Source organism: Nanorana parkeri, unplaced genomic scaffold (genome assembly GCF_000935625.1).
Source record: "Nanorana parkeri isolate BGI_ZX_2015 unplaced genomic scaffold, ASM93562v1 scaffold829, whole genome shotgun sequence".
Classification (NCBI taxonomy): Eukaryota; Metazoa; Chordata; class Amphibia; order Anura; family Dicroglossidae; genus Nanorana; species Nanorana parkeri.
Window position 1 is genome coordinate 129912 of NW_017307097.1, and position 15835 is coordinate 145746.

The 15835-nt window shown below is 40.6% G+C and overlaps 1 protein-coding gene across 1 annotated transcript in view; it reads right to left on the reverse strand.

The window, feature by feature from the left end:
- Window positions 1-15389, reverse strand: part of ERICH6B (glutamate rich 6B) — a 58466-nt gene extending 43077 nt beyond the window's left edge. The window contains exons 1-5 of the mRNA XM_018565289.1: window positions 15328-15389; window positions 12997-13125; window positions 8710-8939; window positions 5837-5901; window positions 4027-4172 (exon numbers count right to left, since the gene is read on the reverse strand). Of these exons, the coding sequence (XP_018420791.1) occupies window positions 4027-4172; window positions 5837-5901; window positions 8710-8894 (396 nt within the window). The 5' untranslated portion in view covers window positions 8895-8939; window positions 12997-13125; window positions 15328-15389. The remainder of the gene's footprint in view (window positions 1-4026; window positions 4173-5836; window positions 5902-8709; window positions 8940-12996; window positions 13126-15327) is intronic.
- Window positions 15390-15835: the final 446 nt, after the last annotated feature.

A 15835-nucleotide genomic window follows, 5' to 3' on the forward strand; every position in this document is an offset into this window, starting at 1 on the left:
CCTGAAATATACACTGTAATATATATATATATATATATATACACACACACACACACACACACAGACACTGATACTGTACTGATTCAACAGTTTGTTACCCAGAAAATGTCCCCCCATGAGGTATATCAAAAGACAAACATAAAAGCTAAAGCATTCAAGCATTCCAAAGGTATGCTGCCTCCAGCACAGACTGCCTTTGTATGGACTTCTTTGGTGACTCCAGTAACCTCTTTAAGATCCAAGACCTTTAAAAGATCTAAGACACAGGCTGCTGCATAGGGCATTTGTATTCTGCAATATACAGTATTTTGTTTTGAGACCTGCCACTTTTTCAAAACAGTTAAACTGACATAAGTAGCATATTGGGAACCCCCAAACCTAGAGTGCTGACTATGCAAATTATAGCTCTAAAATGCTAAATCTGGAGCTTTGGCATGTCCCCCCATCCCCCTTTCCTTCATCCCTTAAAGCGGACCTTTACCCCCTTTGACTAAAAATCACTTCATCACACAAGCTCTGCATGCGGATATGAAATCCTCTTACATTCATTAGCTAAACATGATTTTACTTACAATTTCTTTTTTTTTCTACTTCCTGGTCCACTTTGGCACAAATGATGTAATGTGCCCAAGAATTGCATCCTGGGGAGGTTAAATCAGCAGAGCATTGCTGGGAAATCTCATCTGTAATCTCAGGAGACATCAGGGAAAGGCATTTTCCTCCCCCGAGATGATGTGCATGGTCACATGTCCTAGTCACATGTGCCAGAGTTCCATAAAATAAAGGGAGATCTAGTAACCTACCCTTAGTTAAAATGGCCACTGTTAGAAGACTGGGTAAGAAAAGAAAAAAAAGGTATGCAAAAAATAAAAAGCCTACAATTATCTAGAAGTATATTTTTGTAGATTGCCATTACTAAACATTTCTAAAGACATATTTATTGGTATTTTGAAGATATGGGCAAAGTTAATCCAATCTGTAACTCCACTAATCCTGCAGCAAACCCTGTGTGTGCTGGGGATCGAGTTATACTGATAGGCACCATAATTAAAGGTAAAAGCAGAAGAAGTACAAGAAATAACAGGGACACACTTACATTTGTGCCTTTATTAATATAATTATAAATCGGAGGAAGTCCAACTAGCCTGGAGCCTGGAACTGTAGTGCTTCCAGAAGTGTTGGGCCATCACTGTCTGTGTGCAGAAAAGTCTAGAAACTACATAACCAATGGCTAAAGTCACTTTAGGATTTACTATAGGTTTTATGTTAAAGCTGAACTCTGATCGGCTAACAACCAGTTACATCTGGGTGCCTACCCCCCACATATAAAAAATCAAATGCTTGTTTAATCTAGAAAGAATGTAAAAGTGTGGGACAAAAATCAAGTAATTTCAGTACTAGCAATGGGGCTTTGGTTTGAAATGTATAATCATGTTGTTTTACTAATGTAAAGTATAATTTATGCAAATTGCTAATGGTGATAAAATACAGTATAATACAGTATAAACGAGTAGTACAAATAAGCTTTGCTATTAAATATTTTATATAGCGCAGTGGCTCCTGGAAACCCCTCCAGCAGGAGAGCATTAAGAAGCACTCATAAAATAAAGTAAAGTAGATATACTATGCAGTCATTCTTTGAGCATCATAGAAGGTAACCATACAAAAAATGTTTTCCAGAGCAGTTCATTTTCTGGATCTCTCTTTGATCCAGACATTAAAAATGAAAAACTCTGCTCACCAGGGAATGAACTAGTCTAAGCCAGATATTTACTGTTGCCTGACCTTAGGGACATATAAAATGTGTCACTTTGACCCAATCTGTTTGATTTACCATAAGTATGAAGGCTGTGAACAAGCACAAGAATTCATATTTTATGTAGTTCGTTAAAATTTTTCTGCACCTATAGTAGAGAAATCTTTTTTATTGTCTCATTCTACTGTGATTGTGACACTGGGGGCTATATGAAGTACTATAAAATTCTGAAAGGCAGAAAAGAAAAACACTGCCCCCAAACAACAAGTACATCTGTCATGACTAAGTGTGGAGGGTGGCATGTGAAATAACCTTCTATAGTTCACTCAGATGCTCTTTATGGCACTCTATCCATTGATACACTGTGTCACTGACAATAATGCTGGTGTAAACCGGCAAAATTTTTCTGCAGGCTGAACAAAACGGCTTGACATTTTCCCCAACTTTTATCAAAAACCTGTGGAGCTCAGCAGAGCTACCAGTCTGATGGGTGCTGATGAAACCATGAAGAATCTCAATAAATAGTATCTTTAGGAAAATGTCTTGGTTTAATTCAACATCTGTATGCAAGCAGACCTCTTTTCACTCTGTTTGTTTAAAAGGAATGTATAGTGGGTATCTGTACAAAAGAATAATCTAATAATGATTTCTTTTATTTTTAGTCATGTAAATATAAATGATTGCATAATACTAATATATTGCATTCTACTTTCAGCTTCAGGCTCTTTTGAACATTTTGGAGGCTCTCTGCTTCTTTGATAAAAAAAAAAAGCCATTGTTAACATAAATCAATAGCTCAATTTTAAATTTGAACACCCAAGTGAATGATTTTTCACAGTGACTCATTCCTCATAGGATGGCCCAGACAAACCGTTCTGTTTAGGCTTTTCTTCTTTTTCTTTTTTTTTTCTCCGTATCTCTATAGATTGAACTCGATGGACTCGATTGAGCACATTGTCACTGACACACGCACCAACCTCAACACGCTCAACCACACGGCTGCTGGTGTGAGGTACCTTGAAGGTCCACTTTAATGTTGCAAAATTTGGTCCACACAAAAGAGGCATTAAGTTATTGTGGAGGTCAGCCCGAATTATCATTTGTTTCTTATGATGGCCACATACTGTATGTTACGACAAACTATAGAATATAGAACACATGGGGTAGGAGCCAAAGGATATAGCTCCTACGGCTCACTTCGACTGCCAGAGCCCTTCGTTTCAGCCGAATCTAAGGTCTGCTGTACGGACTATTCACAATTGCCCGCACAGCAGCCGAAGGCAACTGAAGTGATCAGCTGAAGCGGGGAGAACGGACTGCCAAAGCAGACCATTCTCCCCGCACATGTAAACAAATCATTCCCATACCCTTTAGGTCTGGTAGGAAAGTATGGAGGAACCCCCCAAGTTAAAAATAAAAAAAAAGTGTGTGGGGTTCCCCCAAAAGTCATACCAGGCCTTTTAGGTCTGGTAGGAATTTTAAGGGGGAACCCCACCTCCAAAAAGTGGTGAAAAAATGGGGTCCTCCCTATAATTCCCAACCAGACCCTTAATCCGAGCACTGGCCTGGCAGGAAATGAGGGAGACGAGCAAGCACCCCCCCCCCCCGCCCCATACGAGACCCCATGCCCTCAGCATTGGGAGGGTGCTTTTTCAGGGGTCCCCTTTTGTTTAAATTTTTTAAAATTCTGTTCACTACCTCTGAGGTAGCAAACAGAATAAACGAGCCGAATGCTGCTCATCGACATTCGGCTATTCAATCACTGATGTTCGGCCCCTATGAGAATAGGGGCGATCATCAGTGAGTGAACTGCCGAACGTTCGGCTCAGCCGATCAAGATGTTGGACCGGCTGAGCTGAACGTGTTGTTCACTTTGGCTCAGTCAAACATGATGAGCTAGTTTGGCTCAACCGAAGGGAGCCAAAGCCAGCCGATGAACAGCTGAAATCAGCTGTGCACCGCTGAAGTGAATAGCCGAACGGGGTTTGACTCACTTCACTTCGGCTCGGCTGCCTTCTTGTCTACATGCAGGAATTTCGGTGGCAACTGCAAGCCTTTGCTCAGTGTGGGCTTCCTGATGGTGACAATGGTAAAGGTACCGACACGGCTGCTTATAGTCTCTAATAGTAATAGTTGGAGTGGAGGGGGAGAGAAGCACTGACCGCCACTGGATCAAGGATCAGGTGAGCTTCATTTGTGCGGGCCACAGCCCCTTGTGACGCCACTGGGCTATATTACTGTTACTTCATACTAGAGAATCAATTACTTACCTTTACTAGTCGACTGTCAAGTACTGGACAAAAAAAGTCATCAAGATTGGGAGTCAGGTGAAAATCTGGGTCATCTGATCGCATATGCGCGATATTGTCTGGGGCAGATTCCAGTGAGAAGGCGATTTTCTCTGTCACAAACAGTGCTGTTATAAAGTAAAACAAACTATTACCATTAAAGAAGAACAACTACAGAGACAACTAAACAAAGCAATACACACTTGCATGACTATGCTGTAAATATATAAATATTGTAGTAAGTTTAGTTCTAGTTGTAGTTAGGGTGCAACGATACCGGTTTTTCGGTATAGAGTACGAGTACCAATATTTATATCTTAGTACTAGCCAATACCGAGTACCAATACTGCTACTTCTGCTAGCATGGAACCAGTTTCCAGGGCAATCAAGAAGCCGGGTGGTGTGTAATTACCCGCTGCCCGGTTTCTTGATGGGCCGGGAAGCCGGGGGATAGTATAGGAGCATTTGGGCAAGTAAGAGTACTCGCCCAAATACTCGGTATCAGCACCCACACCGATACTAGTATCGGTATCAGTGCATCTCTAGTTGCGGTAATAGGACTTAATGAGATCTACCCAAGCCTGCATCGAAGTCTACAAGCACGCAAGCGATGGAACATCCGTCAGCATCCTTACATCTAATACACTGTATAGGACGTGATGATTCACAGGACTTTAGGCAGCTGGAGCAGAGGGGTGAGCGAGACAGCAGGGACTGGTCTAACAGCTAGCCAGCTCTGAGGTTCAAGTGCGTATATCTTTTCATCCCTAGACAAAAACGAGCACTTAATCCTTGCAGTGCGGGGGTAGCTCCACTGAAAGGCTTAAGAATAATTATGTCCAGAGTTCTTCTTTACCACCATGTTTTAAGTTACGCACATATGAAACATGGTCACATAAACAAGCCCTCCAACCCCCAAACTCCCCTTACCATATTCCTGGAGTTCTTCACCCTGCAGGATTCTATATATATTTACAATTGGCATGGCTGTGCATGACAGAAACTAAACCTGCCACTATTTCATATTGACTTGTTCTTCTCAATGGAATACAAGTGTAGTGACATCACCACACTTGTAGACCATTCATACTTCCTCCCGTCCATGTTATTCCATGTCTGTACTGAGGTACGGACAGAGACTGCAGGAGTCAGAGTATTAAAGCTGTGATCCACTGATCAGGGTTGCAATGATTTACTGGCCTCAATTAAAAAAATGAATACATGCACATTTACTATAGTTATTATTATTTTTTTTTAAGTGGGCTTAATACATCACATCATGTGTACTTTGTTATAACATGGCCTTTTTTTCTGTCTATAAAGTTTTATCAAAAGGTGTAGATGACATTAGTGGCTTTTCCCCCAAACAGTTTACATATCTGACAATGTATTTTGTATTGAGAGAAAGACAGTGGGTGGGAATTTATCAAAGTCGGAGCAGACAGAATTTGGAACAGTTGCTCATAGAAACCAATCAGTTTTTCTCTACAGTGTTTTCAGTTAAGCTTTGAAAATGAAAGATAGAAGCTAACTGGCTGCCATGGGCAACTGCTCCAGATTCTGTCTGCTCCAGTTCTGATCATTTCCTCTTAAGGTTCCCTAAATGATGTGATGTTTGTTGGAATCGGAAAAATTGAGAAATAAGCCTTACTTCCATTAAAACAACATCTTCTATTCAAAGGGCCTCAAGTCCTATTTCCAGTCTCACGGTATATTGTATCAGCAAAATAAACACTAGGTACTACCTATAATCCATTGAATGAATATTAAGGTTCAAATGAACAACACTTACATCCACATGAAATCAAGTGAGTTGATAGAGACGTGATGTAATCCTTTGTATTCACTTTCTCCAGCCTTAAAAAAGTAAAAAGAGAAAAAAAATAGAAATTGTGTACAAAAATAAACTTATTTTATAATGTCTATTACTATTCATTTAGAAATAATCTGCAGCAACAACAGATGAATGCAGGACTACGGCAAATAATTAGGTTAGTATACTATCAACAGATCCTCAATGTGAAGCTTGATGATCAGTTGTCTACAATATTTAAGTGTAATATTGGAAATTTTTATTGACCTATAGTAATCATATTTGTAAGGGGTCTTAACCCTTGCAGTGGGGCTTCCCCTGCACTGCCAGGGTTAAAGTGGACCTTTGCCCCGATTGACTAAAAATCACATCAGCATACAGCTCTGCATGCAAATATGAAATCATCTTACATTCATTAGCGAAACGTGATTTTACTTACAATTTCTTTTTTTCTGCTTCCTGGTCTACTTTTGCACAAATGATGTAATAGTGCCCAAGCATTGCATTCTGGGAAGGTTACATCAGCAGGGCATTGCTGGGAAATCTCATCTGTAATCTCATGGGATCTCAGGGAAAAGCATTTTCACATGGTCACATGTCTAGTCACATGTGCCAGAGTTCCAGGAAGTAAAGAGAGATCTAGCAACCTGCCCTTCGTTAAAAGGGCCACTGTCAGAAGACTGGGGAAGAAAAGAAATATAAAAAGCCTGCTATTATCTAGAAGTATTTGTTTGTAGATTGTCATTACTAATCATTTCTTTGTGACTTTGTTATTTTGAAGATATGGGTAAAGTTCTTCTTTAAGTGCTTGTTTTGTCTAGGGAGCTAAAATAACAGTTGTATTCATCCAAACCGCGATCCTGGCTTCTAGACTGGTCTAAGGTCCAGTGAGTCATCATACCCAATACAGTGTATAGGACGTAAGGACGTAGAGGGACATTCCCTCGCTGGAGTGGAGGAGAAGAGAGGCCAGTCTAAGAGCCAGCCAGGATCATAGTTTGGGTGAGTGTTATTTTAGCGCTCTAGGCAAAACAAGCACTTCTATAAGGTATAAAGGGAAAAGGGTAGGTTCTCTTTGCAGCGTTTGAGACTCCAGCACAAATAAATTAAGTTTGATTTCTGACTTTATTTAAAAGAACATGTTCTGGTCATAAATCATGTTGGTGTCTAGAGATGGCTGCTTCAGGAGAGAGCTCACTCTTTGACTGGGAAGTGACGTGCAGTGACGTGAGACTCACAGGCGCAGAGTGAGCAGAATGCCACAAAAGCTAGGTGGCAGTTCTGTAGATTGGGCCCCAAGTTGGGTAGCAGACGTGTCTGGGAAAAGTTGCCACTGGACCATGTAGCCTAGTGTGTCCAAGAGTGAAATCAATGGATCGGTGGCAAGCAATATAGCACATTGGGGGGAATTTACTATAACTGGAGCAGACAGAATCTGGAACAGCTGTGCACAGTAACCAATCAGCTTATCTCTTTCATTTTATTTAGTTAAGCTTTGAAAATGAAAGCAAGAAGCCGATTGGTTACCATGCACAGCTGCTCTAGATTTTGCCTGCTCCAGTCTTAGTAAATTCCCCTCATCGAGTTTAATGACAGCATATACATACTGTATATAGGGAATTAGAGTGCATGCAAGGCAGGGTGTGGAGGGAACTACAAAGGCAAATACTAAGCCCTGCTGTACAGGGACTGAAGTCAAATTAGGGTACTTACACTGACTGTATTAAAAATGTATTATGAATACAGAGCTGCAATAATTTATGTCTTTTATATCTGCCTTGAGTTGCGCTTTAAAATAGCTTTTGCTTATTAAGTGTATTCACATTGGAATACACTCAGGAATCTATTCTGAGTTTTGTATTATAGCTATTGTTTTATTAACAATTTGCTTTCCTGCTTTACAAATGAGAAAACATTAAGAGCTAAATATAAACAAAAATGCATTTACTGTTGAACCACTGTCCTAGATGACATAGAAGCAAACAGCAGAAGCAATGATCAAGTGCCGTCAGGCTGCAAGGTACAGGACAAGTCAAGCTACGGATGGATATACCAGACCTCCTTTCCCACATTTGGGCACTGGACCTGTCATCAGAGAATTGATTTCTTACAACACCTGATAACTGCTTCTGCTGCCTGCCTTTATAGAGGATCCTGCAAGACCCAGTCTTTCTATGTTAGAAACGGTCATGGATCATGATCAAATGGATTAGCATCTGTTGTTACATTCTATGGGCAATAAACAATGCCATGTCATTGTGAAGGTCTACCGGTTTGTTCAGTGTATGTAAACCCTGCCTGTGAGTTTACTCAATAGTGTTTGCCTGGTGGGGATAGCTACAGTATAATTCGTTATGTCTGTATGTTGTTGCAGAAAGAAGGGACAGGTTCCACAGAGTTGGTAGGGGTCACATTTGCTACTCGACTAAGAGCTGGCACCAGACACTCACCAGAAAGGGGACATTGTAACTTTAATGAGTGGGCTCACTTACCATGCAATAAATAATAGCAAATAATGCAAGTAGGATAAGAGAGGGGGGTGCATGTAATTAATTTTGGTGTAAATCATTAGGCTGGCTCCCCATAACAATGGCTCTGGCTTGACTATCAAACAACATTTCAAAATCCAGGTATACAGTAGCACAGACTTTGCTACCCTAACTCTGCTCAGTAAATTCTAAAAATCAATCTAATACATCCCATCCTCTGCCAGTTAGAAAAGCCTGGGAAATCCAATATTATTGTCAATAATGTATAACAGGTCTGTGTTCATAATGTAGTTTCATTACGAATAGTAGAAAGTATTGTATTATAGTTATTATAGGGTATCCATTACCTCCTGTTCTACTTACTCTTCTCTTAGAGTGTTCAGGGCTTTCATCTCATCAGAGATGTGAGGCGTTGTTGATTGAGAGTCATCGCTATGTTTTTCTTCAAATTCCTTTTCTTTAATTTCATTTTTATCTTGAGCTTCCTTTGTTAAAATCTCATTTTTTCCATAAGTTTCCTCTGGTGCATAGGTCTTGATGGTATCCATAATCAGAAACTGAAATAGTTCCTGGATTTTCACACAACAAAATAGCTAGTGGCAAAAAAATATGTAATGTTTATAACAACAAATTAAAATGTAGATTACTGTAGAAAAGTATAATGTGTCCCTCTCCAGAAACAGCATTTACAAGAAAGATCTTCAAGGAAATAACCACATCAACATGATCCTAAATTGATGTAGTTACTTGCTTTTAACTCAACAAAATGGCTGGAAGCATAAACAATAATGTTTTTGTTTATGATAACACATAAAAATGTACATGGCAAAAATACGGTATAATGGGCAGCTATGATGACTTCAAGAAAATAATCACATCATCAGAACTTCCTCTGTTAAATAACTGATCCAAGAGAATATTTTGTGTCACTTAGTCCTTAGATACAATAGAGAAATAAGAGGAGACAATTCAAAATAAACAGCTCAGGCACAGGGAAGAATTGTTCTACTTACATAGTACACACTCTAATCCTCTAAGAGATTATCCAGGTCTTATAAATAGGGATGTTCATATACCAAGTACCGTACTCTGTACAAGTACAGATACTTTTCCAGCTCCAAGACTAGACTAGAGAAAAGTTAAGTTAGGAGGCAGCTGTCATTTTTAAGGAGTGTACAGGGCTCCTGGGATTTGTGCATCCCTGTTTTAATGTATGATTTTCTTTTTTATAAATATATATAACCCATACCATTGTTTCAAATACAAGTACTGATACTTGTCCAAGTCCTCACAGATACAAGTACTGATACCTTTTATTTATTGTCATGTGACAGTTTTTCTAAAACAATACAGACTAATGATTTCAGGACAGTGATTGAGTGCAAGGGCCCAGCCACAGCTGCAACCCTGGTAGTTCTCGTGAAAATGCCAAGTATAGGTATCTGAACATCCCTACTTATAAACATTTTAAAATATTTCTGAATTACATATTAAAGTAAAACCACCATAAGGTATCAACCAATTCTAATCTGTACACAGAAAATGACCACAATGCAATTTGAGAACACCAACTCCTTCAAATCATTTACAGTTTGCAGTTTACATCTGAGTCTGCCCACACCGAGGAATTGGAGCTTGTGGGACTGGCATGGGGTAAATGTCAACACAAAAAGGTTTATGTTCTGATGAGTGGGCCAAAATGATTTGAACCCCTTTGATAAGCTACTGATCTGATAGGAAAAAAATAAATTTAAATCCTGCTTAATCCCAAGAACCATGCCTGCTTCTTGACAGTGATGCACAGTTTTACCTCATCGTACTGATGTGGAACCTGAAGGAATCATGTGATGAGAGAAATATGGAGCTTGCCACTGCAGAGTTCTCCTCCTGAAACTGCTATCTGCTTGACTATATGTTGATCCTCTTGCATCAGTACTTTGATTAACCAATCATATAAGGACTTGTTCCAAGTTTATGACTTGCAGACTAAAACTGATTTTCTTCAAGAATTGCCCTGTTCCAGTCAACTAGAAAGTGCAAAGCAATGGAAGCTTCCATATTTATCTCATGATATGCATATTTTGAACACTTTTGGTAATATACAGGGGTACAAGTACTCCTAAAAACGAGATGACTCGGGGATCTTTACACACACACACACAATAGGTTGGACTTGATGGACATGTGTCTTTATTCAACCTCAAATACTATGTAACTATGTAACTTTCTGGCATCTTTGCTCGTTGTGACATCCTTAAACACAAACGGTTGCCTTGAGTGACTGTTCATGTTTGGATTATGCAGTGGGTCTCTGCTAATGGAGAATGGACTTGAAGCCGCCAACTTCGTCCATTCTCCATTAGCAGAGACCCACTGCATCCATCAAACACTGAGCCCACGTAGCCCACAGCACCTGACAGGAGTGCCAGCCTAGGTCTGTTTATGCACCTATCCACCCACTCCACTCTCATCACACCCTGCACCCTGGCTAATACTACGTTTCTGCACAGTGTTTGCAGAGGATTTCCCTGGGACACAGTGACATCATAAACGTGAGTGATTTTCACACAGTAGTAGCGCTCTCAATCAATTTGCCTATTGTTACAAATATAAGAAGGCAGTTGCAAGTTTCATGCAGAATGGATCATTCTGTAGAACAATCACAGTTGCACCAGGATGTACTTTTATTTTCTGTGGAAACGTATATCTCAGGGGAACAATAGTGTCAATTAGCTGGGAACATACATTCTTATTGAGTCTTGTGCCAAGACTGGTCAAGCCAGCATTTTTGCAGAGCTTTGGGATAGCCCATAGACATATAAATGTTTTTAGCTGGATCAGATGACAATCCATTTATTTCTATGGGTACCTTCCACGCAACATACAGCAATGACTATCAAATGCAGTATACTCCATAGTTATTTGATGACAGTAGTAATTTTACCTTTTTTTTTCTAAATAACTATTCAATGCAAAGACAACAGCATATTCAATAAAATAAAGATTGATACAAAAATTGTTTTTCAAAACCTTGAAATATAATTTTACTTAAAGGAGAACTATGGGGTAAGTGTTTTTCCCCATAGTTCTCCTAAGGGTCATGGGAGGACACAAACTAGCGTCCTCCCGTCACCCAAAGCTCAGTATACCGCGAGCTACAGCTCGCGGTATACTGAAACCGCCGCAGCCGGGACGGATTTCGACATTATTGTCGAGATTCACCCAGCTGCGTGATTGACAGATGGCTCTGCCTACCTGGAGGCAGAGCCAGCTGTACCCGCCCCCTCCCCCGTCCGTTCCACCAGTCAGCGCTGGAGGATCGGACAGGGGAGGGGGGGAATCCCTGCAGGGAGCCGTGAGTGACAGTCACAGCTCTCTGCAGGGACAGGATCGAGAAGTGAGCGAGCGACGGTATGTGTTCGCTCACTTCCCGATCTATTGAGCCGACGTGTGACAGTTTCATTGTCACACGTCGGCTCGAACTATGAGGCTGAGTGATTTTCACTCATCTCATAGTTCTCCTTTAAGGATTTCTGGGCATTGCAGAAAAATACAAAAGTATGCTGAAATGCATGGACTGAAATAAATTAACTGTGCTAATTTTACATCAGAAGATTAATACATTTACTGCAGTAGAAAAAAAGGTTTATATTAATAGTATCAAGCTTTCAGATTTACTAATTAGGGAAAAGATCATTGATTTTCAGTAAACGGAAATACGACTGTTTGCTACAGTTAAGAACATCTACACATTGGGGTTAACATCTAAGAAATGTTTCATCTGAAAAGTGAATTTTCACTTAGTTTAGTAAACAAGGTGAAGTGAAAATTCTCTTAAAATAAAAAAAAAAATGCTTGCACAAGATTGGATAATTGTAGTCAGCAAAATTCACTTTAAGTAGTGAACATGCTCTGCTACTTTATTAAACCAACCCAATTGTTTTTGCTCTTTCAACTGAGGTACTGAAGAAACCTGTTTGTTTATCAGTTCCCATAATGTAGGCGAAACAAGATAAATATTTTGAATGTTACTAACCTCAATATAGTTTATATAAATGCACTCACATTAAAGGAGAACTATTGGGTCAGTGTTTTTCCCCATAGTTCTCCTTAGGCTAACGGGAGGACACAAACTAGCGTCCTCCCGTTACCCTAAGCTCCGTATACTGCGAGCTACAGCTCGCGGTATACTGAGACGCCTCAGCCGGAGCGGATCCCGACGTAGATGACGGGATCCGCCCAGCTGCGTGAGTGACAGCTGGCTCTGCCTATCTAGAGGCAGAGCCAGCTGTATCCGCCCCCTCCCCCGTCCGTTCCGCCAGTCAGCGCTCGCAGATCGGAGCGGGGAGAGGGGAATCCAGCCCCACCCCCTGTCACGGCAGAGAGCCGTGACAGGATCGAGAGGCGAGCGAACCCGGTATGTGTTCGCTCACCTCCCGATCTACTGAGCCGACCTGTGACAGTCTCATTGTCACAGGTCGGCTAGAACTATGAGGTGAGTGAAAAGCACTCACCTCATAGTTCTCCTTTAAATCCTGTGCTACTTACTCAACCAATTTATTTTCTGGGTTTTTTTTTAAAATGGTATTCTTTCATTTTAAATGAATGTACAGAGCACAGATGTCAGAACTGGTAACACTAGACTTTTACCGTGACAGAAGGTTTGGAAATGACTTGTTCTACTGATGGAAAAGGCTTCTTAGGCTTTCGGCAGAAATCACAGCTCACAAGATCTTCACTGGCATCTTTTAGGGAATATTCTTCAACATTTAAAGTAATCTAAATAGGAAACATAGAAAGCATCCTGTAGCTTATATAGAACAGCAAAAGAGAACATAATTATCTGTATTCTAACTATAATTCCCATATATACATTATAAAGAGATTATCATAGCAATAAAACATTTCACAATGGAATCACAAGTGATTCATATACCTCTGTGAGGGCAGTGCAATCATCTCTCCATCTCCTAGAGGTCCAACATCACAGTGAACAGCATCAGTTCTTACACCATGCACAGGGAGTTCAAAATATTCTCTTAATTACTGTTCTTCAATTTCTGTGTGTTTAAAGTCCCTGGAAAGTGCCACATGATTGGTTGGCATGCCAATTAGTGACACATTTCTTGTTGTCAATTGAATTGCATAACATTGTTAGTTATTACCCTTATTAAATAGCAGTTAGCCAGTTATAGGACCTCCAGCTGATGATAAATTACATTCGGTTTGAATAAGGTCATTCAGTTAACACATGTCTTTTATTGCAAAACTCTTAGGGGTCATGTAGATAGCCTTTTAAAGAGGCTGATTTGCTGTGCGCAGTGCAGAGAATGTGAACAGGACACACGCTTTAAAATGCTTACACTGCAATTGCACACAATGTGGCACTGTTATTAGGGTTCAAATATTCCTTTAAGCCACTGCTAGGGAAGGGGTCTTGCTACACTGTGCACAGCTTGATGCTGGCAGCACTCACAAGGGGCCGAGTGAATAACCCAGCCGAAGTGAAGTGAGCCGAACAACATTCAGCTATTCACACCGGCTCAGTACGGCTGATATCAGCCGTACATCGGCTAAAATCACCCATACATCGGATGCCATTGGCTGCACTTCAGTCAGCCGAACATACTCTGCATGAAGTGCAGAAGGACTTCGACTCAGCCGATCCAACATCTGGATCGGCTGAGCCGAAGCTCCGGCAGCTCGCTTGCTGCCATTCGCCCCTATTCATATAGGGGCTGAACAGCAGTGAGTGAATAGCTGAATGCCGCCGAGCGGCATTCGGCTCGGCTATTCGGCTCGGTACCTCTGTGGTACTGAACAGAATAGCAAATCATTTAAAATAGTTTAAAAATGTAAATAAATAGTTAAATTAAAAAAGAAAGATTAAAAAAAATATATATATATATACAAAAACAAATTGGGTGGAGCTAGCAGTGACAGCTAGCTCTGCCCAAATGTTTCCTATTGGCCGGCACCTGCTAGAGTCTCCTAGCAGGTACCGGCATATGAACAACTGGGCGGAGCCGGCCGTGATGTCATAGTTATTATTGTTTACTGACAGTTCAGCATCCCCAGGCATTTGGGGACGTGATCTGTCATTACAACTGGGCAGAGTCAGCCTTCGGCTCGGCTGAGCTGCTCGGCCGCTTTCGGCTGCTGTACGGGCTATAGTGAATAGGCTGTACAGCAGCCCTTCGGTTCAGCTGAAACGAAGAGCTCCGACGGCCGAAGGGATCAGCCGAAGCTACGGCTGGATCCTTCGGCTCCTACATGAGTAACCCCCATAGTCTTTTGTAAGGGCGAATTCACACCATATGCGTTGGAACTGCACTGGCTGCTTTATTTCAGTGCAGCCCCAATGCAAGACAAGGCAATTTGCCTTGTCATGGATGGACATCATTCACACCACAGTGTTGCGGTGGAACGTGGAGGTGTGCCCTGAGAAAAAGAAACTACTGCACACAGTATTTTCTTTTTACGCAGCAGGATACAATGCAGTACAACTGCCTTGAACCACGCCGTGCCCACAGGACTTAATTAATTGTCACAAGTGACATTTCAATAAAGTGTAAATAAAAAAAGTACACTGCTGGGATCGGCACATCAGCACTGTCTCAGGCTCTGCCCACCAGCGGGTATGAACGGGCCCTAAAGCTGATAGCTGCTAAAACGCTTAAGAAATATTAACATTTTCACTTAGGTATATGTCTAGAAATGTTTATTTGTTATATACACTGTAGTCTTTACTCCACACCGTGGTTTGCAAGTTAAGTGCCATTCATAAAATGCAGGCTGAGGTGTGGAGCCTGTGGTGTCCCGCTGAGTTCTCTCAGGGCTTAACGTTAGCGAGAAGTTAGTAATTGGTGGAGAAGCTGGTCACATGATTGATGGGTCATGTACCATGCTCTATTACTCCCAAGTTTTTTTCAAGAATTTGAATTTATTAACGTGTTATTGGTTGCTAGTTTAGTGTTTTACCTCTGCTGATCCTGGATCCTCAACATCTGCTGAATTTACTGACTTCTTTTCTAGTGTGGTTTCCCTTGTTACTGAATCTACAGGATAAAAAGGATGAAAACAATATTTATTTATTTTTTAATTTTTTGTACAGGAATGTTTTATGAATGTAGGTTGTCGATGTAAAAACACCAACGTGGTACTGGTTTCTATTTTAGCAGTAAATGGGTCCTTTTCCTCTCCAAAATGACCATATTAGAATGGAGACCTGGATTGAGACACCATTCACCTCCTAGTACCATTAACATCCCCCTAATTTGTGACACTGTAGAGCCACCTGTAGTTAATTTATCAGTCAGCCCAATAAACAAAAGGTTAAACCAGATTGTTTACTATCAGCTACTTTGTTCTGGTTTTCTTTTCTTTAACATATTAAAACCATAAAGGAAAAAACTGTATTGCAAAGCAAAATCACAAGTGCACCGTAGGAAACAAAACAGTAATAAAACAAATAACAATATTATATAAA